At 44.1% G+C, this 23676-nt stretch overlaps 1 protein-coding gene across 2 annotated transcripts in view; it reads right to left on the bottom strand.

Moving 5' to 3' along the window:
* AFF2 (AF4/FMR2 family member 2) overlaps nucleotides 1-23676 on the bottom strand; it is a 487741-nt gene that overhangs the window by 92218 nt on the left and 371847 nt on the right. For both annotated transcript variants that reach the window (XM_036840574.1, XM_036840575.1), the window contains one exon: nucleotides 14901-14997. In XM_036840574.1, the coding sequence (XP_036696469.1) occupies nucleotides 14901-14997 (97 nt within the window). The remainder of the gene's footprint in view (nucleotides 1-14900; nucleotides 14998-23676) is intronic.

The following is a 23676-nucleotide window of genomic DNA, read 5'->3' as shown; positions in this document are numbered from 1 at the left end:
ACTTCATTCAAATTAATTTTTTCTGGGTTGCTTGGATAGTGATGGAAAACAGGCTGAGAGGTTTTCTTTGGAGATTAACCCAGGATCATTCCAGAGTTCCCAGAGCTCTAGTGAGATGCTCTCATGTCACCCTCCTGTGAGCTCATCTCCAAATGAAATGGTTGCAGGGGGTGTCCGCCAGGCATGAGAAACGGCTCACCATTTGCGATCTCCACTTTCACTGTAATTTGACTTTGTTTTAAGCACGCTATAAGGAATTATTAAGGGACTTTGAAGAAAAGTTAAGTGAATTATTTGCATGCAAAATATATATGGCTTTAAGGTAAAAGAACTAGTGTAGAAAATATACAAGGAGAAAATTCCTCTTTTCCTTTTACACAAGTTCCAGATACATGATCAAGAATGTGATATACCCTGCAAAAGGAGGGAAATCAAAATGAAATGATACAGTGTGATTCACCAAGCATTAAGAGGGTTACATATTGGGATTACAGCTAATTTTGAGTTTAAAAACATACATTAAAGTAATTTAAACTGATTGGAAAATGGAGGCTAGATAGTTAACACTTATGCTGCTTTAATTTGTAATGTCTATATGCTTTTCAAAACCTATATTCTACTTATTTTGTGCCACGTTTCCCTAACATGATACTTATCTGGCCATCAAGGAAGTTCCAACATAAGATAAGAGGATAAAGGGACTTCCCTGGTGGCACAGTGGTTAAGAATCCGCCTGCCAATGCAGGGGACATGGGTTCGAGCCCTGGTTCGGGAAGATCCCACATGCCGCGGAGCAGCTAAGCCCGTGCACCACAACTACTGAGCCTGTGCTCTAGAGCCGGTGAGCCACAACTACTGAAGCCCACATGCCTAGAGCCCGTGCTCCACAACAAGAGAAGCCACTGCGATGAGAAGCCCGCGCACTGCAACGAAGACCCAACGCAGCCAAAAATAAATAAATAAATAAATTTTTAAAAAGATAGGATGATAAAATAAATTAAGATGTTAAGAAACATACCCCAATATGGTGCAACAAGATGCAATGGGCTATAACTGGAAAGAGTGCTGTGCTAGAAATCCGCAGACCTGGGTTCTGCTACCAGCTTCGCCATTTCCTATCATCATGGCGTTAGCGATGCGGCTAAGGCCTGTGAGCCTCAGTTTCCTCATTTTAAAAATGAAGACCATCATTCCTGCCCTGTCTACATCAAGGCTGGTTGTGAGTAGCCAACATCGACGACAGTGCTCTAGAAACCACAGCATGCTAAGCAAAAAAGTGCATCTTGATTGCGACCGCATTCCACATAGGCATCAGTTCATACATTTTTTTTTTTGGCACATTGATGGATATTTTTATTTTGCTCTGCAGAAACTGAACACATTTTTATTTTTACTGGACTACAGTTGATTTAGAAGGTTGTGCTAGTTTCAGGTGTACAGCAAAGTGATTCAGATACATATTATTTTCAAAATTTTCCATTATAGTTTATTACAGGATATTGAATATAGTTCCCTGTGCTATACAGTAGGTCCTTGTTGTTTATCTGTTTTATACATAGTAGCGTACATCTGTTAATCCCGAACTCCTAGTTTATCCCTCCCCCACCCCTTTTCCCCTTTGGTAACCAGAACTTATGGTTCATACATTTTTATAGCCAGAGAGTTGATGGGCTTTCTGACCAGTGACCAGGTTGTAGTATCAAATCTATGGAGTTATTCCAACGAGGATTACAGAAGCCATTCAGTTCCTCTCTCCATATCAGAAGCAGTTCTGGGGTGAACAGAATGCTTCTGTCTGTAAAGTCCTACTCGATGAAGACTTTGATGTGTTTAGACCCTGCCAGGCCTAGCCCAGCAGGAGAGAGGGCCCTCTACCTTCACACAGGCCTCTGCCCTGAACCTTCTTGGGATTGGCGTTGGTGGTAGAGAGGTCAGGATACCCGACACTGTGGAGGCACAAGTGCACACGCTACTCCCCCCGCCCCCCCACCGCCACTCTCTCCTCCTGCAAGGAAGTCTAGGAAGCATCATTCTTTTCGCAGTGACTTCTTCATCAGCCATCCCTCCTCTCACACCCGCTCCATCAGGAGGGCTCTTTGCTTTTTCACTAACATTTGACCCTGAGGTTGGGAAGCCCTGAGGACGCTGCCCTCAGTGAACCTCCTCCATGATATGGCAGCTTGAGAAATTATATTCCCAGGGAGAAGACACTCATCTCGTCCCAAGGGGTGTTTATGAGCCAATTCTTGTCTCATTACCAGCATTGTATTCTTCTTGGTATCCTGCTAAGCAGCAAATTTATTTCCTCAGGACGGATGATGTGGCTAAGGACAGCCTTAGAGTTGCTCACTCATTAAATCTAGCTTCCTAAAAAGAAGAAGGACCTTGTCTTTCTGTTACATGGAGAATCCTTTTGCTGCACCAAAGCTGAAGTGACTCAAGGGCCACAGTGAATTACATGAACCATCAAATGTAGTTATCGTGAAAAAATAGAAGGAAGGAAGGAAGGAAGGAAGGAAGGAAGGAAGGAAGGGAAGAAAGGAAGGAAGGAAGGAAGGAAGGGAGGGAGGGAGGAAGGAAGGAAGGAAGGGAGGAAGGGAGGGAGGAAGGAAGGAAGGAAAGTGGCTCTCCATTGAGCCCCATCCTCCAGGGCAGACAGAACATCATATTTCTTTAGGGAGAAAATGCTACATATAAAGCACTTAGGAAACTTGCTAGTCATCTTCTATATACTGACTGAACTTTTACAAAATTCTTCGGTAAGGTAATTCTGCCCCAGTGATTACATATCATGAACTGTTACTTTAGTCCAATAGACAAGTATACTATATTCATAAAAATATTTGGAGAATATTTTTGGGCTTTTAAGAAGCATGCCCTGAACATTTATATCCAGACTTATGACGTTACACCCCCCTGAGACTGACAGAAAACAAACTCAGTGCAGTATGTTTCCTGTCTGTTGAGACCATCAAAGTGAGCACTTGGGAGGCCTAGAGAGATTGGAGCCATGGATTCATTTTACAAGGCTACGTAGTCAGGGACTGCTTTCCTCCGTAATCAATAAGCATACTGTCAGTCAAGCATAAAATGCGATTCTATTACCATTGTTTTGCATGTCTTTCACATTTCCTGTTTATATGTTTTTTCCTGGCATTCTACTAGCAGATACACCCAAACTGCATCTATACAATACATTTCTTGATAAAAAGTGAAAAGTCAATCATTCAGATAGTTTCAAATAACTGGATACTACGCATTATGGAAAGAAGACAGAAGAGCAATCGATTGCACTGGTTTTGTATTTCTATGTTTTACCTTTAATTTTTCATGGGGCAACTCTGCGAGACACAGCCATACCTTCATTTAGTGGCATGTACTGGTAAACTGCATTGATTGCTAAGTTCAGAAGAGAAACTCCTCTATTAACAAATGAACTCATCATTAGGGTATTCAGATGGTCAAAAATCAATAACTACAGAATTGGTTAAATCAATTAAAGAGACATATCCTGAGAGCACTTGCACAAATATAAAAATGAATTGCTTAATTACAGCATTTAAATAGATTTCACTGGAACGAGTAAAACATCAAGAGGCTTATATTATATCCTATGGGCTGAGGTATCAGCTGGCAACACACACGCACACCCAGGACTGCAGCTTAACAGGAGAAGATGTCACTCAGCATTTTGCAACACCTGGATGCCCGCCTGAATTTCTGACTTTACAGCCAGGGATGACAATCTCTAGGAAGACACTCCCCACTATATTTAGCCCTCTGGATGAGTGCCCAGGAGGGAACATGGAAACACCCTGTATTTGAACCTTGAACACCTTCCCTAGCTTTAGAGTATTGGGCTTCTCCGATTTTAATTTAATTCATTGTTTTCGATGCATACATGATGTAGGCCTGTGCTAGACACCATGGGGGCAGGATTAAAATTTTGACAGGCAGAGATTGGAGGGAATTTGTTCCAGGTGTCCGGCACCTGATAGTCACTTAATAAACATGGGCTGGGTAAAAGAATCGGGGCTGATTGTGCAGTCTGAGAAGCCTGAGCACTGCTCCGGCGGGTCCCCAGCTCTGTGAAGAGAAGAGAAGAGGCCTCTGGAGGAAAAGCTGGGCTCCAGGACCGTGTGCATCTGGATCCATCCTGCAACTGCCCATGAGGCTCGAATTCACGCCCCAACGAGGAGGGAGTACGGAGCGGTCCAGACAGGGTACATTTCCATCCTGCTTTCTGGCAGAAGGCTGTGCCCTCCTCACTCTTCCTGCAGCTATGGTCTTGCTGGAGACTTACTACTTCTCACTGGGACTACAGCCACTGCCTCCTCTTTGGGCCGCTGGTCTCCCTAGTGTTACCCCATTTTACGCTCCCTTTGATCATGAACCCTTCATAGCTCCCCAAGGCTCATCGAATTCCTGATCAACTTCACCCAACCTGCCACTGAAGACCCTGCCAAGGCCAGTTGAATACAGGCCTCATAGCGGGTCCTACTTGCCCCTGCATGTGTATTTCACTAACAAGGCAACCAGTAGGAGTTTTTTGAGTGTCTGGCCCAAAGATGATGTGATAACAGGATTCAGAAGTGCCTGCATTCCATTAAGGCTTGCTCCCTCTAGGCTGACTCTTTTGCTGGATACAAAATCCTTTAGCAAGATTCATTTGTCAACTGGTGATTCTGTTTATAACTAAGGTTTTGATATATTGTAACTTAATGAAAATGAACTGTCTTTGGTGAAGAAGCACGTTTCGCCCCTAAGAGTCATCTGTCGACACTAATCATTCTCTAAGTGGAGTAAATATGGAGACACGAGGCAGAGCATCTCAGCATTGGCTTATTTATTCTGCCCATTAGAAGGGCCAAGGTAAGTGGCACTCAGTTATTCTGTTCCCCTGGGGTTTGTGGATTTGAAAATTCAATTTTCTTTCCCCCAGCCAATCCGAGCCCTCTTGCCCCTGATACTAGGGAGGCACCCCTCACAAAATGACACGTGTCCTTTGCTGGGAGATGATAAAGACCTAATAGAGGCGCTCTCTCTGCTATGTGTAACCAGGAAAATGGGAAGAGTATTCTTAGTGCATAGTAGGTACCCAATAATATAAGTATTCCAAAACCTACATGGGAGTGAATACTGATGATGTACCTTCGGTACTAGCATACTAGTGTATTCAGGCTTTCTGTCCCTTTAGAGCATATTATACTCTGGCCAAGGATGCTACATCCATTTTTATCATCAATCTGTATTAGAAAACCCAGTAATCCTGCCACCCTCGTTTCTCCTTTATTCTCACACTACGACTACACTCACAACACTCTGACACCAGATGTGTGTGGGGTTTTCCCACACCAAGCAAATTTCTGCAACGCCATCTAGGTTTCCTACCATTTAACTCAATTCTGACACTGTCTACCTGGAGACAGCGTCACATCCCACTGGTTAAGGGCTCAGTCCCACAGGGCTGCCTCCGCCCACTTCAGATGCCAGTCTCAAGCCCAAGTTGTCACCTAGGCTTGTGATCAATCGGCTTATATATCAGAGGTTCCAATAGCCCCCCTGGAAGCTCCACGAACCCCATACATTCTCCGTAAAGAATGGGAGGGTGGGGTTGGAAATGCCAAGCTTCCAGTCATGGCTTGGTCTTTCTGGTGACCAGCCGGCCCACATCCAGGAGCCCACCCAGAGTCACCTCATTAGAACGAAAGACACTCCTATCACCCAGGAAATTCCAGGGGATTTAGGACCCTGGGTCAGGAACCAGGGTCAAAGACCAAATACTAGAACAGAAGATGTTCCTAGTCCTCTTATTACTTAGGAAATTACGAGGGATTTAGGAGCTTTGTGCTGGGAACCAGGGGCAGAGACCAATGTGTATATTCTCTGTTATTTCACAATACAACTGACTTCTCTGTGCCTCAGTGCCCTTGTCGGCAAAATTAGGCAGCTGGAGTAAAGACTCTCCGTGGTCATTTTAAGGTTTGGTAGTCTATGATTTAATACACACACAAGTATTTCAGCATATATATATATATATATACACACACACAACATATAAGATTCAGGGATAAATATGGAACCTCCATTGTGGAGTCAACCTCCATTAGCAAGAAATAAGATCTATTAGCAAGTTTATAAATGTTTATATCTAATGTTCCAAAGACTCCTATGAGATACTTCATGATACGTGGGTTATGCCATGCCATATGTTTTGGAAAGGTCTGCTGCTTTGATCTGCCCACCCACTTGCATTTTGAATCTTTACCCTTGGATTGCTAGCTAATCTCAAATTTGGATACCTGTTCTGTGTGCTTGCAATTCTTCTGCTCTTTGCTCTTGCTAAATAAATAGAACTAAATAAATACATCTGCTTAAGAAGAAGACAGATTCTGCTTTCCATTCGTGACAAGATCCTTGGGGGTTTGCAGCCTACCTGATAGATTTTCCAGCAGATGGCAGATATCGGGGGAACAGAATAAAGCATGCCTAGGCCCTAAACCAAAGCCCCAGAACATTTTTCCAAGCCAGGATCTAAATTTCAAAATCTTACATTTTCAGTTTGGCAAAGAGTTTTATTACTGGAGACATTCGTACAGCTCTAATAGATGCTAGAACCCTGACTGAACTCAAAACGTGGACACCTCCAATAAACTTAGGTACACGTGGTACACTGCCCGGGGATTGTTAGCTGATGACTAAGACAGAACCTCCAGGCTGCAGCCATGGATTTGGGACCCAAACTGGGGCAATGAAGGGGCTTAAGGAAAAGAGCAAGCTTGGACCAAAGAAAGAGTGGGGATGAGAGTGGCGAGAGGAACGATGCTGTCCAGCCATTTCCTGCAGCCCAGAGGTAGTGACAAGGGTAACATGGTGACACCTGTTCTTTCCAGCACTTTGATTCCAATTGACTTAATGATTCGGCTGCTAGTCCCCCTACCACCCTCTGTACAGCGCCAGATATGTGCCGTGTGCTCTCTGTAGACAAAAGGCTGTGGTCATCCCTGCCCTACTGGAGAGTTATCGCTCCTGAAAGAACAGACTGTACACATTTTTGTTTCCACTTGGACCTTGGGGCAAGCAGCACATCCTCGCCAATGTGTGATTTGAGGTCATGGTGAGAAAGCGTTATGCTAAGCAAAACAGCCATTGGGTTTGCGATGGAAATGCTCATAGATGGACACTTCGTAAGTGGTAGTGGATGTTAGTCAGTATCCGGTCACCAGCAGTGACGGACATGACACGTGGGAAAACGCTGTGCTCCTCTGAATCTCTGTGTGCTCAAAGCATTTTATGAAGATTACAATAAAAAGGCAATCTACGGAGATTACGAGTCAAAATATTTGGCACTAAAAGAAGACCTAATTACAATGAAAAAATTCAGCAAACAGGTTTCTAAACAGTCATAGACTTGCCTGGAGCATATTAAAAATCACATCATACAAGCCCTAAGCAATTTCTTATTAATCTAGTCTCTATGCTAATACAGCCAAATGGAAAACACAATCTTGGGAATATGAAGGCCAATGTTATTCTATTAACCTTATATGTTATCCTATTTACTTTCCTGTCTTTAATGAATAAATTAAAATATCCGTACGGATTTTATTCTGCTACCTTCTGCAGCCTTCACAGCCCAAACACCATCATTTTGTGGGAGATTTCAATAAAAGGCAATGACAGATAAACTGTTTACATTAAAAGACTCTATCAAAGTTATTTTGCAGCCGGTTTCATCCTAATCCATCTGCTGTTTCTATAGCCCTGACGGGCTGACCTCTCTTGCTGTGGGTGCTATATTGATATCATTATGGAGGAGGCCTTCCCAAGCCTTTCTGCTGATAACAAAGTAAATGGAAATGTAGAGAAACCTTGGGGAGGTAACAACTTGTTCAGCGTGATGAGAGAAGAACTGTGGCTACAAAATAGGAAGCATTACAGCAGGGAAGAGCATCTGTTGTCACAGCGAATGAATTCACTGTAGCGCATCAGGGGCCAGCTGAGAGCAGCCCTTTTCATTAGCAAACTTTAAACAGAAAAGTGGGCTTGAATTTCACTTAGCCACTAGGTTTGGAAAGTTCAGGATGCATCCCAGGTACAAGGAACACATCCCAAAGCTGCCAGAATGTTCAGAGTTTCTGCTACCATGTAATTCATTTCACATGCAACTATCAGACAACAACCTAGCCAGTGAGCTGGTCCCACAGTAAGAACAAAAACAAATAAACAAAAATGAATCAAGTATAAAGCCCAAATCAAGAACCTGGATTAAAAGCAAGCTGTTTTGTGTGTGAGGTAATTAGTGATCTTCAGACGAAAAGTAAAATTATGAAGTGGAGGAAAAGAGCTTGAAGACAATATTTTTCTGTAAATGTTCACAGGCTTGAGGTGCAGCTCTGCTACTAGCATCTAGTTGAAAAGTCCACACGTCCCCAGTAACATGCTTTGAATTAAGTACCACATTTCTAAGGGCAATCCCTTGGCAGAAAAAGAAAGAAGATTGGGTTAAATAAAACTGGGTACGTCGGAGCTACCTACGATAATGTGTCCAGACACAACTCATTAGAATGTCTTTGTGCTCAAAGCAAATTGAAATTGTTCAGCTCTGTTTTTAAAGCATCAACACACCACTCCAAGCTTTATCTATAGAGTCCTTTAGCTGAGCCTGGTCACTAACTGAACATTTCCAGCCATAGTGCCGGTTTTCGGAATTTCTAACTGGGCTAAATGAAGTCACCTAAGGTTTCAGTTTCATTCACATTAATCATAAGATAGTATTAATATTAGAATTCCCTAAAGGTCGTTTCTAACAACACCTATTTCTTTTATGGCCTTTATAATGCTAAAGTCTGATGCTGCTAATGCCAGTCCGAGATGATTAGGGCATGGGGGAGCCGTGCCCGGATCTAACCCAGCTTCAAAACCCAGGCATCACAGACCATCCTGCTGCCAGAGTACAACAGACATTACATGCTTCAAGCTGCGTAAATCAAACACCAGGATAACATGCAAGGAAACATCAAGAAGATGTTTACCTGGCTCTATGAATATGTACTGGAGGGGGCTCTGGAGTTGGGCCACCACACATTCTAGAAGCCTTTGGAATAGGTCAAATTGTGGATAGGTTAAAACTTCAAAGATGGCAATTTTAATAAAGCTGTCAATACAATTTCTTTGTTAAAAAAACATTTGTGACTGATTAGGCTACTCATATTGAAAGAGAAGCACCAGGTCTATATCTTTAGATCTTTCACTGAACTGCAAACACAGCATCAATAACTGCTTCTCAGTTGTAAATGAAAATTGATTCCAGGTTTAACCCCTCATTTTCAGGAGTTCTTTTAATCCCGAGAAACATAAGAAGAAAAATGGACCAAAAGGAAAACTGCAGGTTCAGTGGTATGAGGGGCGAGGGTGTGCAGAGAACCCCGCACCGATGCACATGCAGGAAGCCCGTCCTACTGGATCGTGCTGTGCTCAAGCCAAACCCCAGGAGATTCATCACAGGATCACTGCCTGCCGTGCATGACCGGCTTGAAAATGGCAATTCAATAACTGTTGTATGGAGAAGGCCAGGGTTGGGTTTTATATTTATGATGCCAAGAGTGGCAGCTGAGAAGGAAAATGCAGTCAGCTGGCTAACGGACATCATGGAGCCCCCCATATCCCAATCATGTTATTGTTTTAAATTTTTATTGAAATATAGTTGATTTACAAAAAAGAATACGTGTGTGTGTGTGTGTGTGTGTGTGTGTGTGTGTGTGTGTATAACTGAATCACTTCGCTGTACATCCAACCCTGTTATTGATAGCTGACTTCAAAAACGAAACAGAACATACTGCAACTCGCATGTTCATGCAGACTAAGTTCAAAACACTGCATCCAATTCAAACACTGTTCTGGAACATTCCAATGTCCGATGTCAACTTTAAGTAATTATTTATTTTCCATTCAGGGGAAGTTCCTGAGAGAACACCAAGGTGAGTAGAGTGTCACAGCAGACCCTTATAGCCTTTCTACAGGGCACAGTGAGAACTCAGAAAGAGAAATAAGAACTGCGATCCGAAGGTATGACTCAACTCTCCACCCGTGTCAGTTCTTTGAAGAAAAACTCTTTTTCAGAGACACATAATTTTCCTGGAGGACTTGGTGCAGTGTCATTGGCAACCTGGCCTTTCTTCCTGGGATGTCGAGGTTAAAACTTGTCAGAGCTCAGAGGGGAGGAAACTTCATTCATACCCAGTGGATGTCTTTTGGGTGCAGTTAGGACATTCAACCCAGTTCCTAGCAGATCCCTCTGGGCACCAAGGCCAATATGAAGGGCAAGATCTATTTACCAATGGACCCCAAAGACGTGGCTTCCAGTTAAGGTTTAAAAGGGCCATAAGGAAGAACAACCTCCGATCTGTGTAGCGTTTGTGGCTTTCAAAGCATTTTCTTATACACAATCTTCATCTCGTCCTCACAATACTCCAGTGAGTTAGGTGACAGTGGTTTATTCTAGTGTACTGGTGAGAGATCTGAGACTTTGAGATGTTAGGTGACTTGCCCGATGTCATGCAGCTATTACGTGACAGAGCTGGGATTGAAGCCCAGGCTTTTCTAGTCCAAAAACCATGCTCTTTTTATACCATTTTTAAAATCTGAAGTATAGTTAATTTACAGTTTGCATTAGTTTCAGGTGTACAGCAAAGTGATTCAATTATACTTACATATATTGTTACAGTTCCTCATGGCTAGGTGCACACAGCTAATACATGTTAGGACAAGACGGAATCTTTTCATTCAAGTTTCCCACATACTGGCTGTTTACCAGGTAGTTATTTCAGCAGCTCTCTTTAACATCCCATTCCTTATAAGAAAAAGGAAAGTAATGGATCTAGTCTCTCAAATATGAGGCATTTTAGATTGTTACTAGTAGTAGTAACGATGATGGTGATGATGTAAAGTAGTGAGTACTTACTATGTGCTAACCATAGAGGCAAATGATTTGGCCTGTATTCATTCACTTAATCACTGAATCCTCACTATGACCCAATGAAGTAGGTGCTATTGCTACCTCCGTTACCTCCGTTTTACAGATACTTAGGTCTTTAGTCCAAGATCAACCAGCAAGTGACAGAGCCAGGATTCAAAGCCATTCGACTACACACCTATGCTCTCTCGCTTACTCTCCTCCATGGCGCCAGTACTGCCACACTACTGATGTCCAAGCCACATGGACACAGCTGCTTCCCAAATAGTCCCAACCGAGGGAGCAAAATGCAATGGGGAATGCGGAGAGAGCACGCAAACTTGTAACAAATATTTTCAGGGTACAATCACCATGGCTTTTCCACTGAAACTATGTGCATATGTGACTGTGCATCTCTGACTTTAAAGAGTCACGAGAAGGGGCTTCCCTGGTGGCGCAGTGGTTGAGAATCTGCCTGCTAATGCAGGGGACACGGATTCGAGCCCTGGTCTGGGAAGATCCCACATGCTGCGGGGCAACTAGGCCCGTGAGCCACAATTGCTGAGCCTGCGTGTCTGGAGCCTGTGCTCCACAACAAGAGAGGACGCGATAGTGAGAGGCCCGCGCACCGCGATGAAGAGTGGCCCCCGCTTGCCGCAACTAGAGAAAGCCCTCGCACAGAAACGAAGACCCAACACAGCCAAAAATAAATTAATTAATTTAAAAAAAAATGAGTAAAATTGAAAATCCCTTTAAAAAAAAAAAAAGAGTCACCAGAAGGTAAAATATCTTGCTAAAAATATTTTTTACATCCCCGAGTCTCTATGGCCGACCATTTGGCATCTTTAATTCATATATGATGCTTCTCCCCTTCAGGCTTCCTGCTGTATTTTCCCATTTGCAGGGATAATACTTAGCATTTAAACACATCCTAATTGTTCTATTGTTGTCTGTGCACAGGACCCGCTCAGCATGGCCAATACTGCAGTTGGGGGCGCTCGTGGTGGGGCAGGGAGAGGGGAGAGTGTTCTGATTATGAGAAACTTGGGACTGAAACGTCAAATTAGAAACTGACACATCTCGACCCCGTGTTTCATTTTCATACGTGCATTTGCAATGCATTCTCTTGGGATTCTTTATGTTGTAAACCATAGCATTAGGTCTTAAGAGCTTTGGGGAAAAGACTGGTGTGTACTCACCAAATCTGGGCAATTTGGGTGCAATGATTATGGATGAGATGATCTGAGGATGTCTCCAGAAAGCTAATGGCTTTTCTATTGAACCACATGTGCCTGAATGTAGCTATCAGGTTCTGAGAACGTTTCTAAGTATAATGACGGCTCAAACCAATGGCGTGGTCTGGTCCCTTGGACACATCATTTATTGTACCAATGCATTTGTTCGGATGCTTTTCCCTCCAATCATCCTGCCACAAATAGATGTGGCCGGAGATATGATGGTCCCAATTACAAGATGAGAGAATAGTACCATATGACCTATGTGGCACCATGCTATCTCACCTGAAAAGAAAAAGATTTTGGTGGTTCCTCAATAAGTTAAACATAAATTACCATAGGACTCAACAATTCCACTTCTGGGGGAAGAATCGGAAGAACTGAAAAGAATTAAAAGATTCAATTCAAAAGAACTGAAAACAGGTGTTCAAAAAATATATACTGTATACACAAAGGCTCATAGGAACTCTATTTGCAAAGCCAAAAGGTGGACCCAAATGTCCATCAATTGATGAATGGATGAACAAAAGGCAGTATATATCCGTATGACAGAACAGTATTTAGCCATAAAAAAGGAATGGAGGACTGATCCAGGCTACAACATGGATGCACCTAAAAAACATGATGCTAAGTGAAAGAAGCCAGACACAAAAGGTCACAATATTGTATGTTTCATTCAAACGAAATAGGCAAATCCACAGAGACACAAAGTAGATTAGTGGTTGTCAAGGGCTGGGAGGAGGGGAACTGGGGAGTAACTGCTTAATGTACGATTTCCTTTTGGGGTGATGAAAATATTCTGGAACTGGTGTTGGATCCATAACCTTGTGAATGGACTAAATGCCACTGAATTGGAGACTTTAAAATGGTGAATTTTATGTTATGTGGATTTTACCACAACGACAAAAAAAGGAAAATGATGGCACTTGCTGCCACTGTGGCTTGTGCTACTGCATAAGCATTCTCTCCTGGCCTTTAGCCTTCGGGCTTTGTAACTAGTCCTCGAACTCGAGCGCTCATTTGCGAATGCTTATAACCTTGCTCCAGCTTCTTGCTTCCTGGACCCAGCTACGGGGAGTAAGCTGTCATTTTGCCTTACCTCAGGTATCCCAGTTCAACCTCCCCTTCAAATGAGAAGCTCTGTGGGGAAGGCGTGGCAGGCTAAGGGCAGCTTCCCACTCACCAACCGGGATTACCTGAGGGCCTCGGCATCGACGCGGTCACCGCATACGTCCTAAAACCCCAGATGATTCAGGCCAACTGACCTGATGCCACTTCTTCAGGTAAATACAGAAAATAACAACTCGAGAAGCCAAAAAAAGGAGACTGCACTTGTGTAATCACATAGAGAAGACGTCAACATGCAAACTCTACCTTCATTTACTGTTGATGACTTGCTTGAAGCATTTTCATTAAAAAGTCATCTTGCATCTGTCAAAATCAATCACCTAGGACTGGGGGGGAGGGGTTATTTACCACTATAATGTTCTTGTCACTGACATATTAAATGCAGAAAGCAGGAATGGCAGACACAGGAATTTAAGTGTGCATTTTACACTTGCTCTGGAGTCCATGACCCAAGCAGGAAAGGGATTGCTTGCATTCGGTAAACGTACCACAAGCCCCCTGGGAGACGATTGTGTTTGTTCTTGATAAAGCACCAAAGTTGCAAAGATACAATTTTTACATATTATCCAAAATGCAAGCAGAATAAAGCGGAGAAAGTAAGGGAGAGGGAAGTTTTGGCTACATTAACATTGAAGAAGTACTCAATTTTAAAATTACGCGGAATGGTAGGAGTTCTCGTGCGGTCAACAATTGTAGATGAAAATGGAGTAGATGAGCCTTGAAGAGTTTTCCCTAAGCTTTTTTCTTTGCAGGCTCCTCAGAAAATATTTAGTGAATATGGAATTCTGTATTTGTTAGCTATCTTGAAACACTAGTGCGTGAGCATTCCTTGAAACACCCTGGTTTCAGTTTCATAACTTAGATTTCGTGGTAGAAAGAACATGGTCAGGTACTGGCTTTAAAAAAAAGGCGATCCTTCTGTGTTCCTTCTTTGAGGCTCTCAGCACACCCAGGAGGACCCCACACGCGAGACGGTTTTCTGTCCCAGAGGAGACACATCAGCATCACTCATATCACACACCACACTGCCATTCTCATGATTCATACATGGTACCTGGCCTTTTCAAATCAAGAGGTGCAGGCTCACTGGAAATGCTGAAAACACACATTCTTGCCATCTAATTTGGTGGTTAAGTACTGTAAATACTTGTGATGCAGAACGGAAGAAAACAGGGCAGCGGCAAGTTTTTGCCAAATGCCTTTTGCCTGAAGGTTCATGTGAGCTGCAAGCTGCTGGGCACTGACTGTCAGCTGTGTTCTGAAGTGGCGCCCCTGGGAAAGGTGAACGGAGCACTCACGGTTATACCCTAAGGAATGAATGAATGAGTGTGGGCGCTAGGCCTCGTGGTGGAGTCACTACAGGAAAGTTACACCGCACTCAAGACCATACTTAGTCCAAGAGAGGGAAAAACGTGAAAGCGTGAGCTGATTCGACCTGTTCCAGAGCACTAGGCCTGCCCTTGCTTCTTTCCCTCTCTCCAAAGTTCAGAGATAAAGCGGGTAGGCTTCTGGATGGCAAAACCATTCCAGTTCCTCTAGCTCCCTCCCCGTGGGTCCCAAACCGAGCCCTAAACTCTTCCTACCTGGTAGAGCTCAGTGGCAGTGCACTGAGTGGCCAAGGTCTTCACGGGCTCAAGGTCATCTTCATCACTGCTCAGCTTCAGGTCGTCTTCAAGCATCCTACAAGAAAAGCCGAGCGGCATTGACGTTAAAAAGCGTCTCTTCTAAATCATCCTCAGATACATCTTGCGACGAGGATAAAATATTGGAGCTCCAATCTGACAGCTGCAATTCTGTCAAAGGTGCAGAGGGAACCAAGATTCTTTCAGCTAATTAGATATTTGAGCTCTTATATTTCTGTCAGACTCTGCACACATCCTGCCTCTCTACCTTCCCCTAAATCAAGGGGGGAAAAAAAAGCACTATTTCAGCATCTCTAGAGATGACTGGAGTCTATATATTTTTACTACTGAAAGTGTAATAAATGTACAGATCAATCACTGTGGAGGTGGAACGTGCCAGTGGATCTCTACAGGAAAAGATGCTCCAAGTCTCCCATGAAAGAATAGGGGCATGACGGCAGCCCCTAGCTCTAGAGGCTGTTGTCAAAGCCTACTGGGGCTCTCCGGATGGCAGAGGCAAAAGGCCCAGTGAACCTCCACTGGCTTTCCGTGCCCTCTGCACAGTGGCAGCTCGGTGGCCACAAAATAGCTGGGCGAGAAACGGCTAGTCGTTAACCTTTTGATACATGACCCATCTCTTCCCGTAAAATTTGATCCCAGAGACGTAAGCCCATGATGTGGATAAGAAATCTTTCTCTCCTAAGGCAAGGTACCTGAAAAATACCAGTGGTCTGAATTCGGGTGATGAACTAGCACTTTCAAAATTGTTTATCGAGCACACAGAGCCTTCTGTTTCTATAGGGATATTAATTCCAGTGCCACCCGCTCTCCAGCTCCAAATCTGAGCTACAGCAGGAAGAGTGACTTATTACCTTAAAATTCCAGTTACACTCCTTCCAAAGACCAACTGGTGTTAATATTTTCTTTTCTTAAACGCAGGTTTAGACCTCATCCCCAGCCTCTCTGGACTGATTACTAGTTTCTGAGCACGCTTTGCCCTTTCTTGCTTCCAGACTCAGCGTCAGGCTCACCTCTCAGGCTAGAAGTCCCTTCTTCAACTCCAGAAGTCCTATGTTTTCCTCCACGGCTCAGTCAGATCCTACCTCCGCCACAAAAGCTTTTGAGAAAGAATCCCCACCTCAGAAAGAATCCCTCTTCCCTCTCCCCACCCCAGCTCCGGCTGATTCCAGCTCCGGCTGATCTCAGCACCGGTTGTCCTCAGAGCACCGCCCCCAGCCCCCAGTTCCCACGTGCACAGGCGCGGTAACTTATCTAACTCTGCCTTCCGCACAGCGTCTTCCCAGAAACGATACAGTCCACCAGCCTCATTTTGCAGACAAGGCAAAGAAAGGTTCCGAGAGGCCAAGTGCTTTGCTCAAGGTCACACAGCTAGTTAGTGCTAGAGCCCGTCCTAAAACTCCCACCTCCTGATTCCCACCTATGTGTTATTTCCAGAAGGGAAGCTGGAAAGCGAAAGGTAGCTTCTAATTTGATAAATAGGGGAGCGTGTTATGTCAGAGGTTATGTCCAAACGTTAGAAAGAGATTCAGGTCAGAGTGGGTTCCGGAAACTCTCCAAAGAAAGCCCAGCTCCTCCACTTGCATGCTCAGCCACGTAAGACCAGGATGTGTTCACTGAGGTCTGAAACCCAAAGACGGATATAAAGGATGATTGGTGGGAAGGACAGTTGTTAGAGTTGGTTTCAGATAAACGAAATCTGTAGGATTTATGACTGCCCTTCAAGAGACTAATGGATGTTTGGAAGATCTTAGAGGAGACAAAATGTATCTTGGCATTGCTTTTGCAGTTGCAGGCTTATAACTCTGAACAAATAATTCTTTACAGCACATTGTGCTACATGGAGACAGTATCATTCTCACAAGTTTAGAACTCAAACATTTAAAAACAACCTATGCTGGGCCTCATTTTCTGTGTGTGTGCGTGTGTATGTGTGTCTGTGAATACAGTGTTAATTTACACCTAAGTGTTCAGCAAAATAAATGATAAATGATTCTTACCCTTTAGAGGATCCATTTCTGTGTCAGGGAAGGTGCTAAGTATTTGACCAGCTGCATGTAATTTGTGATTTGGACCTTATGAAGGAAGTTCCCATAATAATAATAATGATTAGTCCCATTTTCCAGATGGAAACACTGAGGCCTAGGGAGGTTAGGGAACTTGTTCATGGTCACACAGCTCGGAAATCATGACAGCAAACATGGAACCCAGACCATCTCCAGCCAGAACTTGAGAGTATATAATGTATTCCTAGAGGATGTAACTTACAAAGGACAGAATATGAAATAAAATCCACAGCAACAACAAAAACCCCACAAAACAAAACAAAACACATTGACATGGGATCAAGATGTTTGGGTTCAACTGCGGGCTAATCATAAACTCTGATATCTTGGGTAAGTCATTTGGTGTCTCTGTGCCTCATCTGTGTCCCCCATCTGTTAAATGGGATAATAATTAAACTTTTTCACACAGTGGTGGTGGTGAGCATAACATGAATTAATGCATGTGAAATGCTTTATGAAAACGCAAAATAATGCAGGGTATCATTTATTAGTTTGGAAACATCACCACAGTCAGAAATAATGTACAGCATTAATACTGTTAGCAAGTAATCACAAGCCAACTCTTAGTGAGAATTTGTTCCTCTCATTTTAGTTTGCCAAGCAACCTGAAGGTAAGCCGTGGTGACTCGGGAAACGTGTCAGTGTCTCAAAGCTGGATCCACAAATGGCCTCAGGGTCTTCAGGCTACCCTCCTTCAGTTAGAACCAGAGCGCGGAGACCGGAACTCAGCACTTACATGACTCTCCAATCAACTCTGTATGATCTTAATATGGAAATGAAAGACCCTCCAATGTACAGTTCTGGAAATAGGCAGCCAATCTGTACAGTGATTGACATTAAACATCTCCCGTGCAAGAAGCTTGGTATGGATCTGGTTGTTAATAAAGGACAATCTGATGCATAGATTCAAGTCCTGGCAAACACAAGTCAAGGAAGTCACTGGGAAGGCAAACTAATGCGTTCTCTCTGGAGGTGTTAAGCACTCGTTTCATTCCACCCCTTCCCTGACCTATTAAGCTTTATTATTGAATCTACATGGACTTGTTTGCGTTTCCATCCATAGCTAATGCTGAACATTACTCTAGGGAAAGTGGAGGATTATGAAAGATTTGGGATTTAATTATTATAGCAGCACCATTCATGCCCATTGCAGTTGAGGTGGTCTCAGCAGAAAAATGGTAATCTCTTTTCATGAGGTTATAATTCCATAGATACAGCACACACTGGACAGCCCCAAATGTGAACAGCCCATGCTGACGTGAATGTCTGCCTACGCGTGTGGTCGTCAACAACAACAACAACTGTTCTTCCGCTTTTCAATTAGATGAAAACAGAACAAAGCAGCCCTCCTTAGTGACTTCAGATGTTTGTTCAGGATCCAGTGGTTCACGAGATCTGCCTTTGTGTGAAAACTCTGTTTTTATTTTTACTATGACTTATCATTTCTTGAGTATTAAGAAGTAAAATAGTCCATAAAACTGTGTCAACAAAACAAAGTCCTGATCCTAGCAAAGCTCAAATACTGAAAGTTGGGGCAGATGAGATGGAATGAACAAGAAGAAGACTGGGGAGGGCTTGGAGGAGAAGGGAGAGCCATGTTCAGGGTCTTCTCTGTTCCTAATGCTCTGGGCCTCGAGCTGATCCTGGTGGCCTCAGGGGGCTCTTGGCACTGGGACATCCTAGGACACTACAGTGTGACAGGCCCCATATTACTTATAACTGTAACATCTGCTCTCCAGAAACCTTGCTACTCCACAGAGTGGAAAGCTCGGGTGATTTTGAAGAGGAAAAAATAGAGAGCTACAAACATTATTCCGGAAGGTTCTGTGGAAATGAAAACTTTAGTTGTGGCAGCATGAGCCTCAGAGCAAGGGCTTGAGAGCCAGACAGACCTGAGTTCAAATACTGGATTTTCTAATGGGTGTGCTCTCTTGAACTAGTTAATAAAACTCTTTGAATCTCAATTTTCTCACACGTTAAAATCAGTAACAATAATACCTACTTTGGAGAATTTTTGGAAGGATTAGAAAAAGAAAGTTTATACAAATTGCCTAGGAGTCAATACAGGTAGCTATCGCTTTCATCTTGGTTATTATTGCTATTGTTGTTATTATTATCTGAGCAATGGTGCTGTAGAGTTTGGAACAATTTTTTTAAAAAGCTCTGGTGGTGACCCAAAAACTGGCAGAGGTACCAGCTAGCAGGCATCATTGGAAGCCCCTGACCAGGTGAGGAGAGGTTCAGAGATCCTTAAGGAGTCTGCAAAGTTTCTGGGCTTGGATTTATTCTCTAGAATGTTCTAAACACATCATGGCTGTTTGGGGTTTCCTGAGATCCTCCCAGAGTGCCTAAGATCCCCTGGATATCTGGAGGCCAGTTGCAAGAGGAAACACCCAGTTTCAAGCGAGAGTTTAAAAAAAAAAAAAAAAAGAGTGGCGCTGACGTCCTGCTCCTTATAGCTGTGGAGCGACCTGCAGGTTCAGAGAAAGGGGCCAGGGAGGGCCCCCACTGGACGCTGTGCTCACCTTGGGCACTGTCTTTGGGCCTGCCACCCTCAGGAGGCTGTTCCAAGACGCACGTGACTTTAACCTTTGTATGTAACACTGGGCTTCGTAGGCTGTTAGTTGATACGGAATCCTTGCTCAGAAGCAACCTTCCGAATCCTGAGCGGTTCTCCGGGCTTGCAAGCCAACACAGTGCCTTTCTGTGAATTACAAAAATGGTGCCCCTCTGGGCAGACAGCCCATCAGGTGCATTAGTTATTATGGGCTGGATTCCAGCTTCCAGGTGTCAGTGGAAGGAGCTGCCATGTTGGTGGCTGACGCGAGCTGGACTACGGCTCTTCCGGTTGGAAGTGCCTAGAGGGCTACTCGTCTCACCTGTCACCAGGTGCAGATACCTACAGCATCCCCAGAGTACGGCCACGGCCTCTGTCTGATGCTCTTAGGCGTTCGTTTCTACCGTGCAGTAGCTTTCATCGTTTTGAGTTCTGCCGGTTAGGAGCTGCGCTGTGCTGTCCTGTAGCTTCCATCTCGTAGCCTGAGCCCTGTTCTCTATAAGCCACACCGGGAGACTGGACGTGGAATGGGGATGGGAGGTAGAGGCGGTGCTGCTATTTCCATCGTGCAGGGGAAGGGCTGTCCCAGTCAGGCTCCAGGCTCTCCAAAATTGAGAACCATAGCTTTTGTCCCAACTATTCCGGGGCTTTCAGAGGACTAGCTTAAATTACCATTGTCCTCCTAAGTATTCAGAGCTGACAGCAATCAAGTGTTCGGTTGTTGCTTTTGGCTCCAAATGAATAACACAGCTGAGGTGGGCTGGGCATCCCAGAGAGCCTGGGGGGTGCCTGGAGACCTGAGCCTTGTTGTCAGGCAGCCTCTTACCGTGGCCCCTTTTCTAGAAGAGTATCTTAGTCCTATTGACTCCTTAAAGGACACTTCCTCTTCATAAAGTAGGCTGGGAGGAATGAAACATGACCTGATTAGAATTACTCACGGAATTCTGTATTTCCCTACCTAGTGCTTTGTAGTCTCTGCAGCACTGAATCATCTGTGGGTAGTAAGGCAGGTGATGAGGAAGAGGCTGTGATATTTTTCAAAGTATTCATTCTGTTTCCCTGAGGTAAAGGTGCTCAGGCTCTTTTCTCGGTAGAAAGTGCATTTAATTTTCTCAAGGTTTTAACTTAAAAGTCAGATTCCATGACCACCCCACTGGGGATCCTGGAAATTCCGAGTCTGAGGGCTGAGGCAGTGACAAGTAGCTTGAAGATCCAGACTGTATTCTATGGAGATAAATCTCCAAGATCTATCAGGTGGGACCTCTAGCCTGGTATCACCCAGTGGGCCCACAGCCTGGGTCCAAACTAGATCATGCACCCTGCCATGGGCGTACAGACCAGAGAAGGAGTATCTTCTGTAGCTGGTGGCGTTCTCAGGGTTTCAGAAAATGGGCATCTCATATGCTTACTGTGGTTCCTGAACAAGAGAACTGAGAGTTCCCTTAGGGACCATCTTGTCCAGGTTTTGGCAGACTGAGGCCTTCAGTCCAAACTAGCCTTCCCTCTGTTCTCGTACTGCCTGTGAGTTAAGATTGGTTTTCACATTTTTAAATGGTTGAGAAAAAATCAAAAGAAGAGTATTTCATGAGATATGAAAATTATATGGCATTCAAATTCCCTTATCCGTTAACAAAGTCAAATTGGAACATACCACACCCATTCATGTACATATCGCCTGTGCTCTTGTGCCACAATGGCCGAGTTCAGTAGCTGTAACAGAGAACATAGGGCCCCAAAAGCCTGAAATATTTACTATCTGAGCCTTTACGTAAAAAAGTTTGCTGACCCCTGCTGTAAGCCAATGGTTTTCAAACTTTCCTACACACACGAATCCTCCCCTGCCAGGTGAAATCGTATAAGAAACCCATGCTTAAAGATTAAAGCCATGGTGTTTTGCCCACAGCCAGGCTGGGCGACCTCTGGGGTACCCCAGGGATTAGATGAACATAGTGTGAAAACAATCATCTGGTCAAGTCTTATTTGTTGGAGGTAATTATGGCTCCATGGATATTGCACAGGGTTTAGTTAGAGAACGTGAGTTACTTAACCTCTCTGAGCCTCAGTTTATTCCTCTGTACAATAGGAATAAAAAGAATATCTATCTCAGAGATTCAGGGAATGCCGAACAGTCTGTTTGGCTCGAGTCCTGAGTACAGACAAGGCAACAGTAGGAAATAAAAGAGTAAACATCCTGTTTCTAGCTGCACATGTGGTATATATGGATTTATATCTATATCGCATACATAAGCCAAAGCTAATAGTGTGAGCCTTGATGTATATGACTATTGACTTGTATCAAACTGCCACCTCTTCATCCTTGGACTTCCTTAGAATTGATCACATAAATTCAGCACAATACCAATTTTCTGCTCCATGGGCATTATTTTGAATTTGATTTTCATTTTCTTGGTATATTTCTCTGGGTTATGTAATTTTCTCTGAATGTGGGAACTCAAGTTATCATGCAAATGACAAACTGCCTAATAGAATTCAGATGGCTTTCAAGAATGTTACACACACCAAGACACTACTGTATCATTTTTTAGGGGTGTGTGTAAAAACATCTAAGAGTGGATTTCCCTGAAGAAGATTATAAACCAGTGAACCAACCTGGACCTGAAAACAGCTGCTGGGACAATTCCAAAGGGGAAAAGAGAATCTTTTGTTTTAAAAACTATCCCAAGGATGCATCTTGATAGTAGATGGTGCAACTCTTCAGTAGGACCGTACGCGGCATCTTGAATGAATTTCCTTTGAGTCATATTAGGCGATCTGGAAAGTCATCCGTGCGGAGCGATAGGGATTCATTCAAGACCATTTACTGGGCCTGGTATTTGTGGGTGAGACAATGTTGCACAGTTTTTGGAGTTGGGCTGTGCTGAATTTAAGCCCCAGCTCTAAAACATACTGAGTATGGACTGGGGCAAGTTACCTACCATAGCTTCAGTTTCCTAATCTGTACAATGGAAACAATAATAGTACCTATTTCAGAAGGTTGGTATGAGGATTAGATGAGATTATGTACGTAAGATGGTTGGTAAACACTCAGTTACTTGCCATGACTGTGCTTGGCCCTGGGGTGGCAACTATGAGGATGACATGGTCCCTTCCCCTAATAAACTCGCACTTTAAGAAGGACAAAAACTTGATAAGCAAACAATAACAATGTAATGTTGTACGTTCAGTGTCAGAGGCATGTAAGAAGGGACTCAAAGAAGGAATGTTGAAGTCTACCCAGAGAGTCTGGTGAAGGCTACCTTCGAGCAATGCCTCCAAGGCAGAATGAACTGCCAGGGAAGGAAGAAGGAAAGAGCAGCCTAAGGAGAACAAGCAGAGGTACCAAGAGACCTGAGGTTTGGGGAAGAGTGGGGTGCTTGGTCTGGCTGGAATATACTACATGTCGGCACTAGTGAACAGGGCTGAGTCTAAGGAGGTAGTTGGGGTGAGACCGGACCTTGCTTTGCTCTAAAGAATGACGGGGAGGGGAAAGAAGCACAGTTTTTAAGCAGAGGAGGGACATGGAGAGCCAGAGGTAGAGATCTTTGAGAGCAAAGAACCTAGATCGACCGGAAGAAGGAGGTAGCACGGACACCTGTTGGGCCACCATTGTCATAGGCCAGGGAACAGAGGGCGGTGGCCTGGGCCAGGGCACTGACAAGTCAGGTTGGGGGAGAGAAGGGACCAGATTCTACAGACGTGATGGAATTAGAATCAATGGAATTGGGACACTGATGATCCTCACGTCCGATGTCTTCCCAGCCACTCTGAGGGCACTGAACGTATGTCACGACCTCTGCCCATCTCCAAAGCACACACACACTGCCTCACACTAGGCTGTCCCTCTCTCCTGATGAGTGTCTCCTCCTTGTCCCACGGCTTGGATACCTACACTGGGACCTTGGCTACCAGGGCAGAAGGAGTGTCTCTCCTACTCAACCTTTCTTTCTGGAGACACATCTCGCAAGTTCCATTCCCAACTGATGAAAGCAAGGCAGATTTCGTTCCATGAAGGCTCCTTAGAGCGACCATGGCTGATTAGAGAGTAGAAACCCCTGTGGTTCCTTCCAAAGTACCTCCCAATCACACAGGGTACTTC

The sequence above is a fragment of the Balaenoptera musculus genome, chromosome X (genome assembly GCF_009873245.2).
Source record: "Balaenoptera musculus isolate JJ_BM4_2016_0621 chromosome X, mBalMus1.pri.v3, whole genome shotgun sequence".
NCBI lineage: Eukaryota > Metazoa > Chordata > Mammalia > Artiodactyla > Balaenopteridae > Balaenoptera > Balaenoptera musculus.
Note: the sequence above shows the minus strand (reverse complement) of the source record. Positions and strands in the feature narration are given on the sequence as shown.